The sequence below is a fragment of the Panthera uncia genome, assembly GCF_023721935.1.
Source record: "Panthera uncia isolate 11264 chromosome E2 unlocalized genomic scaffold, Puncia_PCG_1.0 HiC_scaffold_19, whole genome shotgun sequence".
NCBI classification, from domain to species: domain Eukaryota; kingdom Metazoa; phylum Chordata; class Mammalia; order Carnivora; family Felidae; genus Panthera; species Panthera uncia.
Genome location: NW_026057588.1, coordinates 2,593,498 through 2,604,954, shown reverse-complemented (window position 1 = coordinate 2,604,954; position 11,457 = coordinate 2,593,498). Strand labels below are relative to the sequence as shown.

The following is an 11,457-nucleotide window of genomic DNA, read 5'->3' as shown; positions in this document are numbered from 1 at the left end:
ACTCGGGTGTTTGTTTCCTGGGCTCATCGTGAATCTGCCCCAGCAGTGTGTTTTAGGTCACTGCTTCTAGCTATAATTCAAGCCCGGGACAACTGGAGGGGATGTGGGAGGGAGGGCCCAGTCCCTCGAACCACCAGGCGGAGGAGGGAATTAGGACACCCCCCCCCCCCCAAGAAGGCCACACCATACTGTCAGGGGAAAAGAAAGAAAACAAAGGAGCAGAATGGAGTCAAGAAAAAGTGAGGGAGAGAGAACGTCGAGAATTTAAAAACCACACGAACAGAAGCTTTACTTCGAAGTATCAAAGCCGTAAATGGTCTTGAGGGGGCATGTTTCAATGTGACACCGTGCATGGCTTCCTTCTCTCAGCCAGTGTGGGTGTAAATGGCACACGGTGTTATTTTCAGAGTTCTAACTTCGAAGTCCAAGTGTCTCGTGACTCAGCCTTCACATTTCTCACAAAGGACTACGTTCCTCGTGGGTGGGGATGATTGTAACACAGGCTTCCAGCAAACTTCTGTAGAGTTGCCCTCACTGTCCCAACTTTCCTGACACAGGGTGGCAGTGAACACACAGAAAAACAAAGGCCGGGGGCCGGTCGGTGGGTTAAGCCTCCAGCTCTTGATTTCGGCTTAGGTCATGATATCATGGTTCTTGAGTTCAAGCCCTGAGTAGGGCTCTGGGCTAACAGCTTGGAGCCTGGAGCCTGCATGGGATTCTCTCTCTCCGTCCCTCCCTCACTCTCTCTCTAAAAATAAATACAAATAAACTTTAAAAAAAAAAAGGGGGGGGGCTAAGACCCTTCCTCTCAAACATACCCCCCACCAAAACATTAAAACTGCTGAAAAACTGTAGTAGGTTCGGCACGGAAACGTGAAAGAGTTTGTAAAGACATCCGTTCCTTCCATTTGAAGTCTATGTTTCCACCCCTTCTTTTTATTCTTTTAAAAGTGATGCCGAGGTGGCTGAGTGGCAGACCTGTGGCCGACGTCCGTGTAAGTGCACAGTGCCCCCCGTCCTGTCCCTCGGCCGTTTCACGGGCACCGGAGGGCCCCGCAGTGTCCGCTCCGCGTGACTCTCCACCTGACCGTAAGCGCCCACGTGTCATGGGTTTTCTCACGGCAACGACATTGACGTCCCCCGTTCGTTCCGAATTCTCCAACGGCAGGGAAGGCGCCGCTTCTGGCTAGAGGCCCCTAGGTTGTGCCAGGAACATCCTTCCGCGGTGCGTCCCCGACAGAGGCGGCCCGAGTGCCCTGCCCCCCACGGTTCGCCGCTCGGGTCCGATGGTGGGGGGCCGCCCGCACGCGGCCCACGCCCGGTGGGGCCGCTCCAGCGTCTGAGGGCCAAGCAAATCTCCCCGCCGTTCTGCGCGGCGAGCGGCGCTTCCCGCCGGGGACCCCCTCCGGAGGGCCGGAAGAGGCGCCGGGGTAGGGCGCGAGGGGCCCCCTCAGGGGTGCACCCGCCGGTGCTGCAGCAGGTGTGAGCGGCGCTTGAAGGCCTTGCCGCACTGGGGGCAGCGGTGGGGCGCCTCCGCGGCGTGGACGACCGAGTGCTGCAGGAGGTAGGTGCTGCGGTGGAAGGCCTTCCCGCACTGGGCGCACGCGAAAGGCCTCTCGCCGGTGTGCACGCGCCGGTGCTGCAGGAGCTCCGCGCCGCAGCGGAAGGCCTTGCCGCACTCGGCGCACTCGTACGGCTTCTGCCCCGTGTGCACCACGTAGTGCTGGATCAGGTGCGCTCGGTTGCCGAACGACCGCTCGCAGGCCCTGCACTCGAAGGGCTTCTCTCCCGTGTGGGTGCGGCTGTGCCGGACGAAAGTGGAGCGGTGGGCGAAGGCCTTCCGACACTGGGCGCACTCGTAGGGCTTCTCCCCGGTGTGGACCGGCCGGTGCTGCAGGAGGTAGGACCTGCGTTTGAAGGCCTTGCCGCACTCCGGGCATGTGTACGGTTTCTCCCCGGTGTGGATGAGGTAGTGCCGGATCAGGGTCGAGCTCTGGCTGAAGGCTTTGCCGCACGCGTTGCATTCGTAGGGCTTTGTGCCGGTGTGGACCCGCTGATGCCGCGCGAGGTACCACTTGCGGTTAAAACCTTTCCCACACTGCTTGCATCTGTAGAGGTCACTCCCCGCACGAAGCGCGCAGCCTCTGTCCGGTCCCCGTGGGTCCCGCTCACGGAGCACCTCTCCCGGAGAGACTCTCTTTTGCAACACCTGGTGGTGCAGACCGTCCTCTGTCCCCAAACCGTCATCTTCAAGGTTCATTCTCTCAAGGTGGGTCTTGTGAGCGTCCCTCCCAGGCGTCAGTCGACCTTTCTGCGTTTCCAGATGCCCTTCCCAACCCCTGGCCTGCACCAGCCTGGAGGCCCTTGAAGGTCCCTGGGCCGGGCTTCCCCGGAGCCAGGCTCCCGCAGACAAAACCGGCTGACAAGCGCTTGGGTCTCTGGTCCGAAGTCTGGCGCTGTCACCTGAAGAGAATCCGACACACAAAGGGGGACTTTTAGTGACACAGTATAGGAGACGAAATCAACGCTGCAGGGGGCAAGCGAGGCTGATCTAGCACCACTGACAATGGCTGCGTTTTACATCTCTAGAACCTGGGTTTCCAAGGACCGTTCTGGTCCTTGTACCCTTGACACCGTTGAAGGGAAAATCCAGAGGGCAGGCGGAAGGAGGAGACAGAGGGTCTGGAGTGGACACCCCTCCTCGCGGTCCAGAGGATAGGATGGGGGACAGTTTTGATCATTCGCTCCAATAACAGATGTCCCTTGGTGCTAGGAGCACATGGAAACCGCTGAACAGGACGGGGAGGAAAAAGAGGAGGTGTCCCATGAGCTAGGTCCTAATGGAGAAGCCAGAGCCTCCAGAGAGAGGAAGAGGGAGGGGGCACTGGATTGAAACGGAAGGAGCACGTGTGGGCAGAGTCACTCCTGGAAGAGTGCTGAACAGTTAAAGGAAGGAAGGGCCCTGGAGGCCTGGTGAGGCCAGGCCACCACCGAAGGGGATCACAGTCAAAGGAAGAGAATCAAGACTGAAGAAGAGGAGGGATGGAGGAACATTCGGGGTCCAACAGTGTAAAAGACAAGCTTCTGCTCTGCTGGGAGGCATCGCGTGGTGGTTAAGGGGGCTCTGGAGCCAGAAGCCATTCTTCAGTCCCGCCTCCACCAAGTGAGTGATCCTGGTAGATGGGCTACTGTCTTCTTCAAGGCAAGGTTTCCATCTGAGAGACCAGGAGGTCCGTTGTGAGGGTTCAATAAGAAAAGCGCTCGGCACGGTTCTTGACGCAGTGTGTTTACTCCACTGGGTCATTATCTTGATTACCTGTGACGGTTACCTTTATACATCAGCTCGGCTAGGTCTGGTCCAACAGTTCTGGCTGAGGTACTTTTTAGATGTGATTAACATTTAAACCAGCAGACTTTGAGAAAAGATCATCATCCACAATCTTTCAAAGAGAGTGGGCCTCTTTGGCGGCAGGCCTCAGTCAACTGAAGCCTTAAGAGAAAAGACTGAGCTCCCCTGGGAGGGCAGGAATCCTGCCTGCAGACGATTCAGACTCAGACCGTGACATCACCTCTTCCGCTTCCTGGCCTGATTCTGCCTCCTCCTGGTTGCAATTCTCTGGAGAACCTGACTACTATGCTGTCATTCTCACTGCCACACCGGGCAGTTAGGATGGCAGCAAAGACACCAGCGAACACAAGCAAAGCTTGCCCTACAAGCCCAAGAAAGGGGCACCAGCAGAAGCCGACTCCACTGACACCACAGTGTCGGACTCCCAGCTTCCAGAACTGTGAGAAAATACATTTCTGTTGTTCAAGGCACAAAAAGGGGGGTGGGTGGGAAAGCCCCCGATAAAACCCATCCACAGTGACAGCATGGAGACAGTGGTTTCCACTGTAGTATCATGAGGATGGGGCACCAGGGACCCGCTAGTGTGCTGGAAATATTCCAAGTCTGGACTGGGGTGAGGAATACCTCAGTACACACGCGAACACATAAGCCTGACCCTTAAGATTTGGGCACATCACCGTACACTTCTGATGTTAAGGGAAAAAGACCACGCAGAGTTTAAGCAAAAGGTAAGGAAGTCAAGTGTATGCGTTTTTCCTAACAAATGAGACCGCTCCTTCGAGAAGCTTGGCTTTATGAGGAGAGTCGACACTGGTTGCGGGCTAGTCCAGATCTGCGAACACTTGTGTTTGCTCTATGTGTAGACAGCCCGAGCACATGTGTATGTGGAGCAGACAGACGATGACGATGCAGCCAGGCCCGAGAGGAAGCGAGGCAGCAAGCTTCCTGGGAAGGCAAAGGTACGGCCAAGGCCGTGGTATTGGAATGGGCCATGACCAGAGGCACAGCATCTTCCACGGAGGATGAGAAGGCCACGGGTGCGAGACAGGCATGGACGAGTCGCTCCGGATTGAGGAGCAAGCGGCAGAAGTCCACAGCCTTTATTCCCAACGTGATGCTGAGTGTGTGCCAAGACTCCGGCGGCGGCGGAAGTGCTGAAGCCCTGGAAGGTGTCCGGGTGGCTACGGGAGCCAGTGCGGGAGAAAGGGCTGCCCGGAGGCAGGCAGCAGATGCGGGGGGACCTGCTAGGAGGCTCGGCATCATCCGAGCAAGAGACGATGGAAACCCGGACTAGGTGCTGGAGACGGAGCCAGGGAAGGCGGTGGGGGTGATGGATTCGGGGGGACATGGGTAATGTCGGCCGGGCAGGACCAGGCATGGGTCGATGGGCTGGACGGAGACTGAGATGCTGAGGTGCTGTCTGAGGTATTTCCAACTTGTCACCTGCCTGGAATAGCGGGACACTCTGACCCGGGATGGGGGAGAGTGGGCAGGACGGTGAGCGGCTAAGGCATGACGGGCCCGAGGTGCCTCTGAGACACCTAAGTAGAGGTGTGGATCAAGGAGCTGGGAGAGCGGCCAGAGACAGGCTGGCCGAGAAGCCTGAAGGACCGCCGGAGAGGAGGCCACGCCTCACTGTGATGGCCCCAGTGATTCCGCAGCACAGATGTGGGGCTGAAAAGGCCCACTGTCGCTGTGTTTTTCAGGGCAAGAGAGGAAGGAGGATCCAGCCAGTGCAAGGGGCTGCTCCTGATGGATAAATGGGGCTGTATGAATGGATGGAGAGGGTGGGAGACAGTGGGATATGGAACAAAGTGAAATTTACAGAGTAGAGACAGTGCTTTCAGGGGCAAGAAAGGCCCCCTGAGTCAGAAAGAAATGAGTGACATCACTATCACCCACTAGGACTACAATTATTACATGGATACACTAAGAGCTGACTTCTGGGGGGCGCCTGGGTGGCTCAGTCGGTTAAGTGTCTGACTTTGGCTCAGGTCATGAGCTCATGGTTTGTGAGTTTGAGCCCCATGTAGGGCTCTGTGCTGATAGCTCAGAGCCTTAAACGTAATAAAAAACAAACAAACAAACAAACCAATCAACCAAAAAACAAAAAACCTGGCTTCTGTTGGCCCTTCCACAGGCCGGGCAGGGTACTAAGCAGTTTGGTGTGCTGGCTCATCACAACCTCTAACAACGTAATCACGGAAACTGTCGTCACTCTGATTTTCCAAGTAGGCTGAACACAGGCAACTGAAAGGACATAAACCAAGCGCGCTGGCTCTCTTCCTCGGGCACATGCAGCTCAACACTCCCCAGGCCTGAGCACCCAGGTGTGGCCAGGTGCCTATCTCTCCTCCAGGGAACACGGGTGGAAGTGATATCGGGGTGCCCGTGGGTGTGCCTTCTCCCCGTCCCCCCGCATTGCCCTTCCACCAGCTGGATTAGGCCAGAGAGCGCACCTAAGGCTACACGCTGACACACACAGGCACCAGGTGTGCAACGCCGCCCTTCCGAGCCGGCCTGCAGATGCAGTGCTACACCTGGTGTGAGAAACCACCGGAACCCCCAGGAGGTCACAAAGAGTCTCACACAGGTTCAGAGGCACTGGTCCCTTGCATGCTGGAGGCTGCCAGGGCCCCCCGCCCCCCGCGCAGCTCCCTGCTCCTACCTGGGCAGGTGCTCCACAAGAGGCCTCCCTTTCCAGTCCACAGCTCCCGCCCATGTTCCAGCAGGTGCCTCAACTCTGCTTCGGGGACTGCGTGCCCTGTTGACAGAGAAAGAAACAAGTCCTGGTGTATGAGAAGAAAGCAACACCTCCATCCCGTCTGGGACTTAATGGCAGAGACAAGACCCGAGTGAAGCTGCTATTGACGTGAAGAACGTGCTGACCTATGCACAGGTCCCTTTCTTGGGCTGCAACTACTATAGAGGGTGCTGCTGTCTCTGCACAACGCCAGTGTCCTTGAACTTTATCGGTGGAAGCCAACCCTACTTGGGGGCACGGCGCTCTCACACACAGCCGTGGGACCCTGGGAAAGTGAGCCCCTCCTTCCAGAAGGGATTCTGTAATTAATCTAAATCGCTGGTTCTCAAACACCCTGTGCTTTGGAACCACCTAGGGGTGCTCAATTTCGACCTCAAGCCAAAAGGAACACAATTTCTTCCGGTGAGGCCTAGCGACCACTATATCTGAGCTCTCCCCAGGGGTTCTGGTGCCCAGAACGCACTGAAAACTGAGGCGGAAGAAGTCGGTGAATGGCATCCCTGAGCACCGGTAAATCTGAGGCAGGCAGGAACCTGAGCCGGATGCTCGTTCTGAGGACGAAACCTGTATTCGCCAGGCGAGGCTGCAGCACCCCACAGACCCACAAGGGGGCGAGCCTGAGGAACAGGGAGATGCCTGGTCCAGGGAGAGGAGCAGAGAGAATCTTCTCATCCCTGAGGATGGAACTGTGTGGCCGCATCCTCCAGACCAGGCCAGCCCCACCCTGGGGCTTCTCAGTAGGTGAGGGGGGAAACTTCCTCCAGGGGAAGCCAGTTTAAGCTGCTCTTCTGTTACGTGCAGCCAGATACATCTCCACAGAGACAGGCGGGTTCTGCACAGAAGCCCAGAGACTGAGGTACCAGGACCCACTGAAGTTTCAGCTGTCAGATTCTGATCGTGAGCCCAGGATTCATTTGGACGGGTCTCGGTAATGGTCACTGTTGTGTGCTATGTGCAGGCGCCGAGCTCACGGAGGGGCGGGAGAAAAGGTGAACCAGATGTTCCTTTGGCCCCTCTTTCTCTCACCTCAGGGCCTTTTCTGGTACTGGTTCCCCCACCCAGAACCTCTCCTTCACCTCCCCTCCAAGCTTCAAGTCTCAGTTTCAGTTACTTCCCGAGATGCCTTTTTTATTATTATTATTATTATTTAGAAGTTAGAATTTATTTTGTGTTTTGTTTTTTTATTTATTTAAAAAAAAATTTTTTTTTTAACATTTATTTTTGAGACAGAGAGAGACAGAGCATGAACAGGGGAGGGGCGGAGAGAGAGGGAGACACAGAATCTGAAACAGGCTCCAGGCTCTGAGCTGTCAGCACAGAGCCCGACGCGGGGCTCGAACTCACGGACCATGAGATCGTGACCTGAGCTGAAGTCGGATGCTTAACCGACTGAGCCACCCAGGCGCCCCTTGTTTTTTTATTTAAAACAATTTTTTTAATGTTTTTTATTTTTGAGAGAGAGAGAGAGAGAGAGAGAGCAAGTGGGGGAGGAGCAGACCGAGAGGGGGACACAGAATCTAAAGCAGGCTCCAGGCTCTGAGCTGTAGGCACAGAGCCTGTTGTGGGGCTTGAACTCACGGACTGTGAGATCCTCAGCCGAAGTCAGACGTTTAACCGCCTGAGCCACCCAGGCACCCCTATTTTGTGTCTTTTTGTTTGTTTGTTCATGTTTATTTTTGAGAGAGAGTGAGCACATGAGCAGGAGAGGGGCCAAGAGAGAGGGAGACACAGAATCCGAAGCAGGCTCCAGGCTCTGAGCTCTCAGCACAGAGCCCGACGTGGGGCTTGAACTCACACAGTGAGATCATGACCTGAGCCAAAGTCGAGGTGCCCCATAGAGGTGAGAGGTGAGCCCTTACCCAGTGAGACCAGAAGCCCACAGGTCTCCAGCATCACCTCCTGGTACAGGGCCCTCTGGTCCAGTTCCAGCTGTCCCCACTCTTCCTGGGTGAAGGTCACAGCCACGTCCTTAAAGGTAACCAAAACCTGGAAAGTCAAACAGAGGTAGTGGCCTTGGCCTTGTGCTGTTGGATGGGGTCAGACCCTGTTACTCAGCTGCTGGTGAAGGTGCAGAGAGACCCAGGTCTCCTGAGGCAGGGCTCTGTGCTGGGCTCAAGGGGGAGGTAGAGGCAGCCTTTGTACGTAGTGCAATTAGGGCTCAGAGAAAGGCCTCCCCTGGGGTAGCCGCTGGAGACGACAGAGGGTGGTGTTCCTATGAGGACAGTGGGGGCAGTAAGTGATCTGGACATGAGAGGAGCGGGGAAAAGGATCATGATAATAACTCCCAACAATGAGAACTGCAGCAGTTGTAGCCGAGGTCCTCCCCGTGTGCCCGCCCCCCGCAGAGAGCTGCTTTACCACTGAGGTAAAGTGACTAAAAGTCCCTTGTTCTGGAGCCAGATTCCCAGAGACTGAATCCAACACTTGCCAGCTGTGACCGTGGGGAGGACATCACATCATTTCTCTAAGCCTTGGTTTCCACATCGATACCATAATCATTCCCACTTCACCAGGCAGTTCTGAGAACTAAAACGAAAAGGTTTACATGTGGACACTCGAGTGCCCAGGGTCGAATGTGTTCAATGTATTTTGTGACTTTTCCTAATCCTCCCACAGCCCACAACGTAAATGCCACTATCACGTCCATGTCACAGCCCGCAGCCTGGGGCTTACGCAGCTCTAGAAAGCCCGCAATCTCACATTAGAGACAGGATCAGAACATCCGGCAAAAGATGACACTGTCTCCAGAAAACAGGCAGGTGGGGGCCAGGGGCACCTTCGCCAGAATTAAAACCACCAGGAAAAGGCTCTTGTAGTAGGTGACACTGATGCACAGGAGAGACAGCCCTGCAGAGGCCTGTCGGATGAAGGGAAGTGCAAGGAGGAAGGCTGCAAAATGGGAAAGACTTTGCAAGTTCAGCACCACCCAGCCGGGTGCGCTGAGCAGGAGAAGGGAAGGGGAGGAGCAGGGAGGTGTCTCCCCTGCGGATCCAGCACAGCCCTGAAGGCCACGGTGGGGTTTGTGTGCATTTAGTACAAGTATGATGGGAGCCCCTGAGTGGGAGACCCATTCACTCATTCAACCATTTATTGAGTACCTTTTACAAGCCCAGGCCGTTCTAGGTCTTGGCATAGAGCAGCAACAGGCACTCACGATCCGGGGCTGGAAACAGATCCTGAACAAGCAACTAAAATCAGCAAGACCATGTCAGAGGGCCCTAAAGATTCCAAAGACAAAACAATGGAGCAAGAAGACTGAAGAGATGATAGTGAACTTCGCACGGGGCAACAGGGTGGGTCTGAAATAAAAGTGAGGGGCGGCGCCCTGCGGATGGGAAGACATGTGCTGACAACGGTCTAGGCCATGAAGGGGGGGCTTGGGGCGACTGCTAGCGCGTCCCCGGAGCTCCCTGTGCATGTGCGTGCAAGGGGACATCCCACGCCCTAACACGATCGGCACTGACCGTGTGGATGGACTCCCTGGTCAAAGCTAACTGAATGTCTTCGATAAGAAAACAGGTCCGCTACAGTCAGGGAAAGTCGGTTCCGTGTGCTGTGAACGGAAACTCCTTGGCCGCCCTGGCTCTCAGCCTGCCCTTCCACCTCTCCGCCCAAGCACAGCGGCAATTCCAGAAACTGCGTCCCCATCCTCCACCCCCGCCCTAGCCTGGTAGAGGCTAGAGGCCGGCAAGGCGCAAGAGTCGGACTCCCGCCGGGTCGCGCCTCCGCGATCAACACAGGCTCAGGAGGCATCTCCGTGGAAAGAGCCCCCAGAGCCCTGCGGGACACCGGGAGACACACGTCACCCACGTAGGCTTTCCAGGGCCCTCAACCCGGACGAGGAACCGTTAATACTACTTCACCTCCGGGAGCACATGGGCCCAGCGGCGCGGGGGACTCGCTCAAGGTCACGGCCTCGGGAAGGGTCGCGGCCGCAACCCGCTGTGAGGTCTCGGGAGTGCCGGTCGTTCTCCGCACCCGGCGAGGACCGAGGGGAATTCCTGAAACCGCACCTGTCCCTTCCACACAGCGTCCCGCTGGATGCCAGAAACGAGCGCTTCCCCACGTGGCCCCGGCCGCCTTTCGGGGCCGGGAAACTGAGGCACAGCGCGCCGCCGCTCCCCACGTCCACTCACCTGGGCCGGGTCCACGCGCGCCGCCATCGGGCCGTGGGGACCGCAGAGCCGCGCGTAGGCGCCAAGGGTCCCTGCGGGCTCAGCCAACCCCTCCCTGGGTCCCACAGAGGCGGAGGAGGGGCCCCTCCCTCGCCGGCGTCCCCCCTATCGTCCAGACGAGACGCGGGGAGCTCACCATCCGCGGGCACCGACCCGCCACATCACAAACCTACGCCCACCCGCGACACCGGAAGCCCCGCCCCTGCCATTGCGGGCCAGTAACACCCCCTTCCTGTGGCACAGCCTTCTGGGTGATGTAGTTCTTGTCCTGCCTCCAGCCACTTCTAGCAATGCTCCTCTCTTTCTAGGGCCCAGCCGCCTGGCAGGATATGGGCGCCCAGAAAGGGCTTGCAAGGAAGGGTTCCCGGAAGCTCCGATGAAGAAGGGGGCGGCATCGGATACTCCTAAAGGGGATGCACCCAAATTTACACAATTTCCCAAATTGTGTTTACAGCATCTTTTTTTTTTAAATTTTTTAAATTTATTTTTAAAATTTACATCCACGTTGGTTAGCATATAGTGCAACAATGATTTCAGGAGTAGATTCCTTATTGCCCCTTACCCATTTAGCCCATCCCCCCTCCCACAACCCCTCCAGTAGCCCTCAGTTTGTTCTCCATATTTAAGAGTCTCTTATGTTTTGTCCCCCTCCCTGTTTTTATATTATTTTTGCTTCCCTTCCCTTATGTTCATCTGTTTTGTATCTTAAAGCCCTCATATAAGTGAAGTCATATGATATTTTTCTTTCTCTGACTAATTTCGCTTAGCATAATACCCTCTAGTTCCATCCATGTAGTTGCAAATGGCAAGATTTCATTCTTTTTGATTGTTGAGTAATACTCCATTGTATGTGTGTGTGTGTGTGTGTGTGTATGTGTGTATATGTGTGTATATATATATATAATGTGTATATAATGTGTATATATATACACACACACACACACATATATATATATGTATATGTATATATATATATATATAAATACCACATCTACATTATCCATTCATCCATTGATGGACAGGGCTCTTTCCATACTTTGGCTAGTGTTGATAGCGCTGCTATAAACATGGGGGTGCATGTGTCCCTTCGAAACAGCATACCTGTATCCTTTGGGTAAATACCTAGTAGTGCAATTGCTGGGTCATAGGGTAGTTCTATTTTTAATTTT

General features: G+C 55.5%; 1 protein-coding gene across 2 annotated transcripts; it reads right to left on the bottom strand.

Moving 5' to 3' along the window:
* Positions 1 to 263: 263 nt before the first annotated feature.
* ZNF550 (zinc finger protein 550) lies at positions 264 to 10,465 on the bottom strand. 2 transcript variants are annotated; one of them, XM_049621905.1, is made up of 5 exons: positions 10,250 to 10,465; positions 9,212 to 9,331; positions 7,973 to 8,639; positions 6,018 to 6,113; positions 264 to 2,463 (listed from the first exon to the last, which is right to left on the bottom strand). In XM_049621905.1, the coding sequence occupies exons 3-5, from the start codon at positions 8,004 to 8,006 to the stop codon at positions 1,451 to 1,453; spliced, it is 1,143 nt and encodes a 380-aa protein (XP_049477862.1). In that variant the 5' UTR covers positions 8,007 to 8,639; positions 9,212 to 9,331; positions 10,250 to 10,465; the 3' UTR covers positions 264 to 1,450. The 2 variants fall into 2 exon arrangements, with proteins under 2 accessions (XP_049477862.1, XP_049477861.1); XM_049621904.1 differs by lacking the exon at positions 9,212 to 9,331 and having other exon boundaries at positions 7,973 to 8,099.
* Positions 10,466 to 11,457: the final 992 nt, after the last annotated feature.